The sequence below is a fragment of the Paramisgurnus dabryanus genome, chromosome 7 (assembly GCF_030506205.2).
Source record: "Paramisgurnus dabryanus chromosome 7, PD_genome_1.1, whole genome shotgun sequence".
Classification (NCBI taxonomy): Eukaryota; Metazoa; Chordata; class Actinopteri; order Cypriniformes; family Cobitidae; genus Paramisgurnus; species Paramisgurnus dabryanus.
Window position 1 is genome coordinate 26,901,130 of NC_133343.1, and position 13,096 is coordinate 26,914,225.

The following is a 13,096-nucleotide window of genomic DNA, read 5'->3' on the forward strand; positions in this document are numbered from 1 at the left end:
TTACTTTCGTCTTGCGTTACTTTCACCCCGGTTCTCACCTACGTTATGTATATATTATATTGCATTTCTGTCAAAAGATCCTACTTAAATTTACACACTGCACCTTTAATGCAGCTCAAAACAAACAAACGAACAACAAAATCCGCTGGTTTATCAGTACATCATGTTATCTTTATTGAGAGGCCACAGCTCTTGCATATTACAACTGTTGGCTTTGATAAGGCAAACGCAAGGATGAATCCACCAGCTAATTGACACAGAAAAACAAAATGCTTTTGGAGAAGGTGGATCCCACAGGCATGCAGCGATGGCTCAGAATGCAATGTACAGCATCATATATACAAAACAATAGTGAGACCCCGAAAAAATGGCACGTAGCAATCTCAACAATTCTATGAACATAAGCAGAATGGCTTTAACCAGACTTACAAACTTAAAGAGAGATTCTGTAAAAGTCAAACCAAACCAAAAATAGACTTTAGTTGTCATTTCTGACATCTACTTAAAAGACGTCTCCAACAAGATATTAACATGGAGGTATGAAGATATTGCATTTCTAGAACACCAATTCATTTTCATTTTGAGATGCCTGTGAGACGATGCCTAGTCGGTTATTTGCAACATAGGGTCAAAGAGCCTCGACACGAATAAGGAAAAAACATACAATGAAAGTGTGCAGACACAGAAGACATTTACAGTTAACAGTTTCAAACTTAAATACAGAGGTTCATTTTTAGTTTCGAAGCAGTTGGCATCCACTTTAAAAACAGACAAGACAAGATAAGGGTCCATACACTCATCTTCACAACAATGTATTATTAATGTATGTAAGAGTACGTCAAAGAAGCGCCATATATGTTATCGCATTGGACAGGGACACATCTAATAATCTCACTCGACATTATTAAACAAATGGTACTCCATATTGCTTAGGAACACATAGAAACAAATTTCTCAAACGAATGAGTTCGAAAATCGGTGCTAGTTTGTTGTTCTTTATTATTTATTATGACACAGCTAAAATTGCCAATCGTGATCTTCGAGACTTTCTTTTTACTCGGTACAATTATTTGATTTTTATTGTTTTTCGGCTTTGTCCGTGGGCAATTCGAGCTGATGGGGGCAAGTCCTAGAGTGGCTAACTGGGTAATGAAACTTGTTACATGCATCTTACATTATCAGGCTAAGTTTAAAGTGTTGGGGTGGGGTAGGGATGGATAGACAGGTCGGGTTCGGAGCGGTGGGTGGCACCGGATGGCTCGATGCTCTAATCGTCCTCCTCGTCCTCTTCGTCGCTGTCCTTCATCGAGATGCCCTGCATGCCTCCCTCTCTGACAGAGGCGGTGGCCTCCTCCAGGGTGAGCCGGTTTCGTACCGTGTCGTACGACTTGCTGTTCAGTGTAGAGTCGAGAACACCTTGCAGCCTAAAATCGCGGTATTTCTTCTACAAGAACAAAAGATGTCGGCATGTATTATACAGTATAATACGAAACACCGTTTAACTCTTTCCCGCCATTGACAAATTATCTTGTGAATTAAGAGAAAACATTTGCATTAAAAAATGTGTTCCTGATGAATTATAATGTTATTTTGTAATACCGCGATTATCCACTAGATGGAAAACTTAACCAATTTATAAAAAATGGAAGCAAAAAAGTTATTTACCAATTTTAAACTCTGTGTATGTTTTGATAATCCGTCTGAATCTGATCTCTAACAAAATTCCTTCACAATAAGCAATTATTTCAGCTATATTAGCAGAGAAAAAATATAGATTTTTCTTAAAGAAGTTTATTGTTTGTTTAAAAACAGAGGGTCTGTTCTTTCATTTGAGAAATTTGTATGTTAATATTTTTGGAAGAAAAATTTCCTGGAATGAAAATCACAAAAAAGAGAAATATATATATATATATATATATATATATATATATATATATATATATATATATATATATATATATATATATATATTATTATTATTAATTAAATATATATAATATATATTTTGTGAAAATCACAAAAAAGAGAAATATATATTTATATATATATATATATATATATATATATATATATATATATATATATATATATATATATATATATATATATATATATTATTTATTATTATTATTATTAATTAAATATATATAAAATTTCCTGGAATGAAACTGAAGTTTTGTGAAACTTTTGTGAAAATCACAAAAAATGCTTGCGGGCAACTAAAAAAAAAGACTGGTGGGGAATGAGTTAATTTAATAAAAAAAATATATATATATATATATTATTTAATTTTATATTAATTATATATATATTATTATATATATTATATTTTTATTTATATATTTATTATTATTATTAATTAAATATATATAAAAAATATATTTATAAAAAAACCACACTCAAAAGCCAAGATTTATGAAACAAGGCTGGGACTGACATTGGGTGACTGTTATGATTCATAGCAACGTTTCTGTTGTAGGAACTAATTAATCAAGAACAGAAGGCTTCTGTTCCTAAAATAGCAATAAATTGGGTGCTTTTGAACAAACACTACATCATTACTCCTGACAGTTAAGGCTAAAGTGTTCCTTAAAGAGACCCTAAAAAAATTAAAATTCTGTCATCATTTTCTCACTCTTATGTTTTTACAAACCTGTATACATTTCTTTGTTCTGCTGAACACAAAGGAAGATATTTTGAGCAGTATTTGTAACCAAACTGTTTTGAGCACCATTGACTTCCATAGTAGTTTTTCTTCTACTATGTAATTAAATGGTGCTCCTGTTACCTGCTTGATTACAAATATCTTTCTTCGGATATTTGTAACTGTTTTCAGCAAAAAAAAGAAATTCATACAGGTTTGGACAACTTGAGGGTGAGTAAACAATGACTAAATTTTCATTTTGGGGTGAACTATCACTTTAAGAAACAAACCCATTGACCTTGAGATTGTATGCGCAATGCTCTCAGAAACTGAATTACGTCACTGCAGTTTTACAGTATAGGCAATAAAATGTTGCTAAATACCTTTACAATCCTGATGAGGATTTTAAGTTGATAGACATGAAGTTGTTGGTCCATGCGTTCGGTCAGCCAGGTCGCCAGCAGGTTCATAGTAGCTGTATACCATTGCTGCAAAGCACAAAAACACAGCCTTCTCCAGCAAAACACAGACAGACAAACAAACGCATGCAAGAGACCAGCATATGTAGACATACAAAAAGACGTAACCGTGGACGTACAGGCAGACATGAAAAATCACACAATGTGGGGACATGGACCCACAGGCATAACTCATCCACATCACGCGTGCACAACCGATACCAACATTTACACAGTCACACCTTTACTTAGAACCGAGGTTAGTCAGACATTTTGAAATAAAATTTTAAGAGCCAGCAATATGACCATCTTAAAAAGTAAATAAATCATGCTTTAGGTTGCATATTGAACTAAACAAATCTACCCTAGATACACACTCTCAAAAAAAAAGGTACAAATGTTGTCAGTCACCAAAAGTACACTTTTGCACCTAAAGAGTGCATATTGGTAAGTACACATCTGTACCGAAATGGTACATATTAGCACCTTCTTAAAAGGTATCGTCCCAGTGACAACTTTTGTACCTATTTTTTTGAGAGATCAGATTAACCTGTAACCGTAAGGTTTAAATGTCTTAAACGAAAATCTTGGTAATCTGAAAAGGTTTATATTAAAGCTACTATCAAAAGTCTTTTAAAGATTAAGAGGAAAAATCAACAGATAAAAGCAGTTTTATCTCTATCTTACAATTAAAGGATTAGTTCACCAAAAAAATAAAAAATTCTCTCACCTTATTTTTTTACAATTATTTATGCACCTTAATGCCATCCCAGATGTTGCGTGACGAAACATGCATGTGACCAATGAGGTTTAAAGTTACAAAAGTGGCGCCATATTTTAATGTATCACTTGGATCCGACAAGCTTAAAATATTAATAGTTTTCTTTCACAAATGTATAGTTTCACTTCAGAAGACATACATTATCCTACACTCTCAAGGAAAAAGTAAAAAAAAAATCACTGGGAAAAAGGTCCTAATATGTACCATTTAGTTACCAGTATGGTACCAATATGCACTTTTTAGGTCCAAAAGTGTGCTTTTTGAAAAGGTGTACCTTTTTTCTGAGAGTGTGGAGTCATTTGGTTTGGTTTAATGATGCTAAAGCACCCATGAAAGAAAATAACTTCTGTAATTTTGTTGTAAAATTGAAGAAAGGCATATACAAGACATATAGATCTTGCATGGCATGTAAATAGTGAGAGAATTTTCATATCTAGTGAAACATCTTTAACCATGCTGAATGTTATAAAACATCAATCGAGAACATGTTATCATGTTATCACACTAACCCGATTAAAACATAAAAGTAAAAGCATAATACCCGATAGTCCTCAAGTAGCAAAAATAAAACTAATCAGAATCAGAATACAAGGACTTAAATGAATAAAAAGAGGAAAATATGGAACTTGCAGGCAAAGGTGTGTTGTACTGTTATCTCAAACCATTTCTTTTTTATACAATATGATTTTTCTTTTGAATCCGAGCACCATGCATATTTAAAAATCTTTTAATGCACGGATGAAATTGTATTTGTAGTTCAAAGAGAACAGCACACGTGTGGTTCAATGGATGACGTGTCAACTATCATCTAAAGGAAAGTGCTGTATCCTATGAAGTGAAAAGATATCTGTGAGTTTTGAAGTGGGCTATTTTCAAATCCAGCTTATAGTCAAAAGCCACAGTGGCCTGCCAATTGATGTTTAATAGATTACTTCATAGGTATATATTCATGAATATATTCTGTGATAGTCTTAATTAAACTATAAGAAAACTCAGATCTCTCTTAAGATAATTTGCTGCTTCGATCAGTGATTATTATTATTTTTTGCCTGTCCACTTCAAAGAGTTGAGTGGTTGGAGCGTGCAGTGCATGCACAGAGAGCAGGTGAGTGTCCAGGGCGAATGTCTATGTGTTTGTGTGTGTTTGCATGAGGTGGGATTTTTTTTAGGAGGTGGGTCATGCTAGAAGATGTACACAGGAAGATTATTTGATTAGAACTCATGCCACTCGACAGAATGTGAATAAACAGCAGGACATTTAGAGATAAGTTCCATTTTGGCCTATAGGAGGAATGCAGAATGAGATGCTGTCTGGGGGTTAGGATATCGTGAGTACAAAGTGTTTAAAGATATGGGAAGATGTCATGAAAATAATATAACGGACATACATAAATGAAGTTGCATGCAACTGAAACCTTTAACAGACAAATTGTACAAAAACTGCAGTACACCAGTCACACATTACAGTACTGGAAGAGATATTCAGCTGGGAAGATGAATGGCTGTGTCTTTAACAATGAAGAATAAACAGTAGTATAACTAAAAAAATTTTTTTTAACCCGAGTACTGTTTTCCCCAGCAAAACATGTTCCTATGGTGTGCTACAGTACTTGGTTTTCAATGAGTTGGTCTGGGGTTGTCAAGGTTTTCTTTTCAAGGGCATCGGCTCAGAGTTTTTAGCTCATTTATAAAACAATAAAGTTTTGTTCAGATGTATAAGCAACAGTAACAGTAGCTGGGTTTCCATTACAGATTTGCGCAAAAACTAATGCAATAATTTCTAAATGTTGCTAAAAAAACTTTGTGAAATTACAACATTCAGTACGACTGATCAAATGCGACTAAAACGTAATTTCCAAATTTTCGGCAATCCATATTTACGCTATTATCAACTAGGTTGTGTAATAAATAGTAATAAACTCTGTGTATGTTTTGAGGATCGCTTTGAATCTGATCTCTCTCAAAAGTCCTTCACAAAAACTGAATTATCTCAGCTTTTTGCTCAGTTATTTTTATTTTTGAAGAAACCTACCCATATATGAGAGGTGATAAAAAGAGAACAAATGAAGGTAGGATGAAACTTTTTTTTATTTGAAAATCATAAAAAATGCTGGCCCTGGCTGGCAACTTTTTTTTAAAACACTGGTGGGGAAAGAGATAATATCACATCCACCGCACTAGATATTATTTTTAATCAAATAACAGTCCTTCCAGAAAATAACAGTCCTTCCAAAGTTTTTTTGTGATTGTTGTGTGCAAAAAACCTTGATCTTGTGGCACGTTTTCATAAAAAATGCGATACAATATGCGGGATATTTACGCAATTTTACGCAATGAAATTATGGGAACTTGCAAAAATTGCGGGAACTTGCGGGTTGGATGAAAAAGAGATAAAAAGTGATTCCCCAAAACCCTGTTCTCATTCAATGATGTTCACGTTGCGTAATTATGTCACTTTATAACGTTCCCATGGCAAAAGGGAAAATTTTTATGTGACTTTTGCTACGAAAATGTGGGGATTATGAAATCATGCAAGCCCTGCATATTTTTCGGGCGAAAATCTGAAATTTATATATGCGGACTTTGGCTGATTATGCATGGAATCATGCGATCACATAATCGCGTTTTTCTGCAGGGACTGAAATAAGATGTATTATTATTATTAATATTATTGGCAAGGAAAAGGTATGAGGTGAATAAACTCCACTGCAGTTTTGCGAAATACACATGTGAAAAACCACCTCATGCAAGCGTAAAAACTTTTTTGGGATACATGGAGTTATTGCGAAATTGACATGTTGGCGATATATGGAGTTATTGCGAAATTGACATGTTGGTCGTATTGTCAATCTGCAATGTCAATTTATGCAATTTGAAGGGCAACGGAAACATAGCTAGTGATGATTCCCTTACAAAGAATTAACTATGCACTGTAACCAAATTCAGTATTTTTGTCTAATCAACATATAATTTGTTTGTTACTTTAACAATTTTAACTTGCTTTTTTTAAGTTATGTCAACTTATCACAGGTCAAAATGTTTAATAGTAGGTTGAATGGACTTGCAAAACCAAGTTGTTTTTAACTTTATGCTGCATTTTTTTACAGTGTGGTATTAATAAAGTAAAAAAAACATGGTGACTGTAGTAAAACTATGGTTTCCACTAAATAACCATGGTATTTTACATTTACATTGTAAAAAAAACATGGTTAATTTTTGGTAAGTATTACTTTTCACAATGTAAGTAAAGTTAAATATTTAAATTATTATGTGTCAGCGGCTAAGCAAATGATTTTTGACGATCAACCCATAGCTGAATATGTCCTTTGACAACTGACCTCATAAGACCACAATGAACCATGATTTTAGTCTATTTGATAAAACTGTCCAAGCAACAATTCCATTCAGAAGGCAATTAGTGTATTATTCAGAAATGTCCATCTTTCATCTGCTTCTATTAAAACTATCAGCATCAACGTTTACTTTAAGGCAGACGCTGTTATAGATTTTCCGGTTTTAATAATTGCTTTTGATTTCATGCCTTTGAGCACCATCATCAACTGCTGCGTCTTTCACTGACTGTGATTAGTTTGGACAGAATTCTTGCAAAGACAGCATTTTAACCAGACTAAAAACAGATCATATTAGATTCAGTGTGGTCTCTGAGTTTAGATGCATTACAGGGGTGTCCAATCCTGCTTCTGGGGGGCCGGTGTCTCTGCAAAGTTTTGCTCCAACCCTGATCCAGCTAATAAAGGTCTTCATAGGCACACTAGAAACTTTCCGGAAGGTGCGTTACTGTTAAGCGAGGTTTTAGCTAAACTCTGCAGGACACCGGCCCCCAGGACCAAGATTGGACACCCCTGTATTACTACAATAAACGTAAAACCAAACAAAAAAACTAAAAAGTGAAAGTACTTCATTCTTAATAATAAACATAAAGGCAGATTCAACAGGCATGCATAAGATGTGTGTGCATCACAAATGCATAAGCAAATAAACCGGCAAAAGGTAAATAATATCTTCCTATGACACTTTCTCACACACACACACATACACACTTTTAACCACTGATACATACTATGGGTATGACACACAACCGAGTACTCGCACACGCATACAATTCGCATTAATAAAGTAAAATACAATAAAAAAAAAACGCTCTTACGGACACACGTATGTACCCAAAACACAACCACTGGTCCACACATCTGTGACATTTCTTAATAAAATATATAAACACACACGTATGCCATTGTGTAACAAAGACACATGTTCACAAAATCACAAAGGATTATTTTTCTAATTTGAACAGTGCTCTCTTTAACCCTATTTTATTTCTATGCTTTTGGGTTTCAATTATAGACACTCCTTTTTCGTTGTTTACACAACGTATTAAAACCATCTCGGGTGACCCGATCACAAGTTCAGATAGACAACGCAAATCTTAAATGTAATGCTTAACGCAGATTTCTCACTTACCAGTGTTAACGTTTATATCAAGTAAACCAAATAGTTTCTGTGAAGTACAAGTGTGTGCTTTTCCATATTCCGTTTGTTTTTCTGTTCTATTCTTTGGTTCATTTAAAGTCATAACTTAAAGGTGTAATGTGTTTTTATCGTCATCTAGTGGCGAGATTGCAAATTGCAACCAACCTCAATTTCAAAACGCAATGAGAAGCTACGGTAACTGCCACAGGACAAACATGTCGTCATCTGACCGTGGGTTCACACCAGCTTTTGAGGCATGAAAAGTTCACATTTTTCAACTTGTGCGTTTGCCGCGGCAACTCTCAATTCGTGCGAACTAGACGCGCGAATGAGGCGGAATCGCGTCTACACTCTGCGCTAAGCGCCTCATTCGCGCCGCGAGACCTCCAGATGTGTGTCAACGGGTCTTTACATTCAAATCACTTGTGCTTGACACCTCTACCGCGGCTGGTCTGAACGCAGCATGAGACAACATAGGAAAAAATGTGCTCTGTAGAGCAGTTTGTCCGTTTAGGGTTACAAAATGGCGACTTCCATGTAAGGAGACCCACAGTGTATGTAGATAAATACATGTCATTCTAACGTAATAAAAACAATACAGTTCATTATCTTAGGTCTTTATACATCACTGATAATGTAGTTATGTATATTATATTGCATTTCTTTCAAGAGATCTTTCCAAAAGTTACACATTGCACCTAAAAAAAAACCAGTAGCTTAAAACAAGGTGATTGACATGTGAGAAGGCTGTCCTGCACTGTTTTTCCATTTTGGACTCCGTTTACACCTGTATTTAAGATTTTTAGTTGTTATCGACTCACCCAAAACAGATCTTAATGCCAGGAGTAAACAGGGTCTTTGTGAAAGGGTTTACTTCAATACAAAAACGGAAGAATGTGTACATTTTTATGTTTAAAATGTAATATTTGGAGAGCACTGTCTTATAAATAATCCGCTGAGTGGTAGTGGTGACACTTTGCCTCTTAAACAATAAACCGCTGTGAACAATAAAGTCCAACACACATTAGCTAACACAACACCAGAGCACAAAGGTCCAATACGTCGTGGCTAATGAAACATCTGAGGACAGAGATCTGGAACGGCAATGAGACATTAGGGAACTTCAGGTCATGATTGGCCGACAGTAAAATCTCGAGGCTCGGCACTCAAAATGTGACTTATCCCTCGTATGCCCCATTGTTTTGCCACATTTTGGATGGGCCCTCCATTCATAGGCACGGAGGTAACGGCATCTTACTTACATCAAATAACCTCTCTATATACACCTCCTCATTGACCTTATCTCTCAGAATGTCCTGAGAGTGACGGACAAAGGTCACATAGCCATCGGCAACATCCATTCCAGGTTTCTGTGGAAGTGGGATTGGAGAAAAAGTTAGTTTAGGAAGAATTTACATGGAGAGAAGTGAAAGCAGAACCAGAAACAAGGAAAGAATGTTCGTATTTAATACTCACAGGGACATCCACATACTTCGATGCTGCTTTGACCTGAAAACAATGAGGATTTGAATCAAGTGCTTTTTTTGGACAAATTGTTGAAACTGCTTTTAAAGGTACACTGTAAAAAGTAAGTTACTTCAATTGGTAACAACTAAAAATTAGAAGCTTATTTCAAATTTTCTAACTTTAAAGGGACACTCCACTTTAAAAAAAAAATATATACAAATTTTCCAGCTCCCCTAGAGGTAAACATTTGATTTTTGCCGTTTCGGAATCCATTCAGCCGATCTCTGGGTCTGGCGCTACCACTTTTAGCATAGCTTAGCACAATCCATTGAATCTGATTAGACCGTTAGCATCGCGCAAAAAAATAACCAAAGAGTTTCGATAGTTTTACAATTTAAAATTTGACTCTTCGGTAGTTACATCGTGTACTAAGACCGACAGAAAAATTTAAAGTTGTGATTTTCTAGGCTGATATGCAGGGCATGAAATTAACACCCGACCACGCACCAAATGCGGGTGGATTTTGCAATTGGCGGGTAACACTGTCAATCTACCAGCCACATTGGCGGGTAGCCAATGCGAATCAGTGATGCGCGGGTCATTGTATAAACAACCCACTCCCGACCGACATTTTCAACTAACCCGCCCGCAATTGTTCAAAACAGTTTTTAAACCCGACCGACTGACCGCGGCCCGAATATCATTAAAATATTTTTGAATGACTCGTAACCGGCACCCGCTCATTTCTTATCAACCCGTGCATATCACTGATGCAAATTGAGTCAATCACTTGATTCATTGAGAGGATGCGACTGCTGTTTCGCAACGTTCATGCGATTGGAAAGAAGATGAGGCACTTCTCTGACTACGTTTGGATGTGCGAGTAAGTATTAAACTGAGATGGGATGAGAATGCAATGCTGACATAGACTACAGTACAATAACAGTTGCACAGATGTGTAGTGCTGCTGTGACGGATCAGAACTGATGTGTAAACTTTAAAGAGAGTTGCGCTACTGTGCCTTATACTGTAGTACATTAACATACATTTTGCGAATAGAGTAATGAAAAACAACGTATGTGCGGCGTTTATGTGCGCAGTTTGTGCCCCCTCTGTCTCTGTGTGCATGCGCGGGTTTTAGGGCACTCAATAGGGCACATCGGAGAGACGCGTTCCTAAAAGCAAGCGTACATTAAATCTTTCTGCTCTTGACAGGGCACATATAAACAAAATGATTTCAACAGTATTCTTTTTCTAATAAAACATTTCTTTATGTCTTAAGTGTATGTATAGAGAGTCAAAAACCAGTCTGTGCTGGTCTTAAAGAGACAGTAACCTCAATTAACATACTTAAGTCTGTGTCATTAATGTAAATCAAACAACCTAAGACAAAGAGAAATTTACTTTTGTAGCTCTAAAAAAAATATATATTTAATTCATACAATAAAGACAGTGTTATCATTCACTATTCAGGCAAAAAAAAAAAAAACAAGCTGGTAAAAAGTCTCTGTTAAAAGTTAACTTCAGGCCCTGCTGATATGGCTAGGAACTATACTCTCATTCGGGCGTATAATCAAGGACTTTGCTGCGTACCATTCCTGCAGGAGGCGCAATGATATTACGCAGCAGGCGAAAATAGTCCCCGTGGTTACTTTCAAAAGCAGGGGAATATTTTCAGGCATTTCGTAATATCACTACGCCTGCTGCAGCCATGGTACGCAGCAAACTCCTTGATTATTACGCCAGAATGAGAGTATAGTTCCTAGCCATATCTGCCTTGAAAAATAGTACATGGTGTAACTACAGAAGAGTCAAGTTTTAAATAGAAAAAATATCGAAACTCTTTGGTTACTTTTTAGCGTGATGCTAATTGTCTAATAAGATTCAATGGATTGTGCTAAGCTATGCTAAAAGTGGTAGCGTCAGACCCGGAGATCAGCTAAATGGATTCCAAAACGGTAAAAATCAAATGTTTAACTCTAGGGAAGCTGGAAAATGAGCATATTTTCAATAAAAATGGAATGTCCCTTTAAGTGAAACATTTTTAAATATTTTTGGTGTTAACAATTGAATTTTTACTTTTTTATCCTTTATCTTTAAATTACCATTGTAGAGATCAGCAGTTCATTTGATGTGGTTAAATACTGCTGAACAGAGCGTTCATTGACTGAGAGAGTGAGTGCACTTGTAATAAAAGTGCTCAAGTTCACATCAATTTTTTTGTTGTCTTAAATAATACGCTTGAACGTACGTTAGGGGGGCCGATGGGGGTGCACAAATATAAACCTATAAATTACAGGCGTTTCTACCATGGCATTAGTAACCGAAAACAGCTAGAAATAAGTAAAAATTACATAGTGCACCTTTAAAAAACTATTTCATTACATTGGAACAGAATAAAGAAAGTGGCAAGGGTTTATTCTTACCGTGAAGGAAAGAAAGGACGAGAAGAGAGTTCCCTCATCATACCTGGAGATCTTGGCAAGTACGCTCTCCAAAATCGCAACAAACTGTGCACAAAAGCACGCATGACTGAACAACAACTCAACAACCATACATTGCTAATCTTTTACAAGTGCCTTATGTCTTTGTGTGTGCTGTTATCTGAAAACATACCTTTGCCACCAAAAGGGAAATCATGTCTTTTACACTCTCTTCAATGAGCTCATCGATATGAGAATGGTACTGTTTCTGAAAGGTGGAGACAGGTTCAAACACTTAGCATCTATATAAAGCTTGGCCTAAAAGTTAAACTTTTATGTTAAAAGGGAACATATTATGAAAATCAAGACTTTTTCCATGTTTAAGTGCTATAATTGAGTTCCCAGTGCTTCTATCAACGTAGAAAATGTGAAAAAGATCAACCCCGTAACTTAGTTTTTATAAACCATTCTCTGCAAGCATGTGAAAAAATACGTCATTGACATTTGTCTCCCCTTGTGATGTCAGAAATGGACAATACCGCCCCTTAATCTGCACTTTCCAACCACGGCACTGCCATTTATTGCAGTGATCAGCTCATTTGCATTTAAAGGGACACAACCAAAAATGGCACATTTTTGATCGCACCTACAAAGTGGCAATTTTAACATGCTATAATAAATTATCTATATGGTATTTTGAACTAAAACTTCACCTATGTACTCTGGGGACACCAAAGATCTATTTGAAATCTTAAAAAAGTCTTGTGAAATGTCCCCTTTAACATAACTAAAACATACTTTTAGGTAACAATGACTGGGACTGTTATATGTC

The 13,096-nt window shown here is 35.7% G+C and overlaps 1 protein-coding gene across 14 annotated transcripts in view; it reads right to left on the reverse strand.

Annotated features, from left to right (window-relative positions):
- Window positions 1-142: 142 nt before the first annotated feature.
- Window positions 143-13,096, reverse strand: part of cadpsb (Ca2+-dependent activator protein for secretion b) — a 128,226-nt gene continuing 115,272 nt past the window's right edge. For all 14 annotated transcript variants that reach the window (XM_065279876.2, XM_065279875.2, XM_065279877.2 and 11 more), the window contains 6 exons: window positions 12,458-12,532; window positions 12,268-12,351; window positions 9,851-9,883; window positions 9,637-9,744; window positions 3,028-3,132; window positions 143-1,444 (listed from right to left, as the gene is read on the reverse strand). In XM_065279876.2, the coding sequence (XP_065135948.1) occupies window positions 1,268-1,444; window positions 3,028-3,132; window positions 9,637-9,744; window positions 9,851-9,883; window positions 12,268-12,351; window positions 12,458-12,532 (582 nt within the window). In that variant the 3' untranslated portion in view covers window positions 143-1,267. The remainder of the gene's footprint in view (window positions 1,445-3,027; window positions 3,133-9,636; window positions 9,745-9,850; window positions 9,884-12,267; window positions 12,352-12,457; window positions 12,533-13,096) is intronic.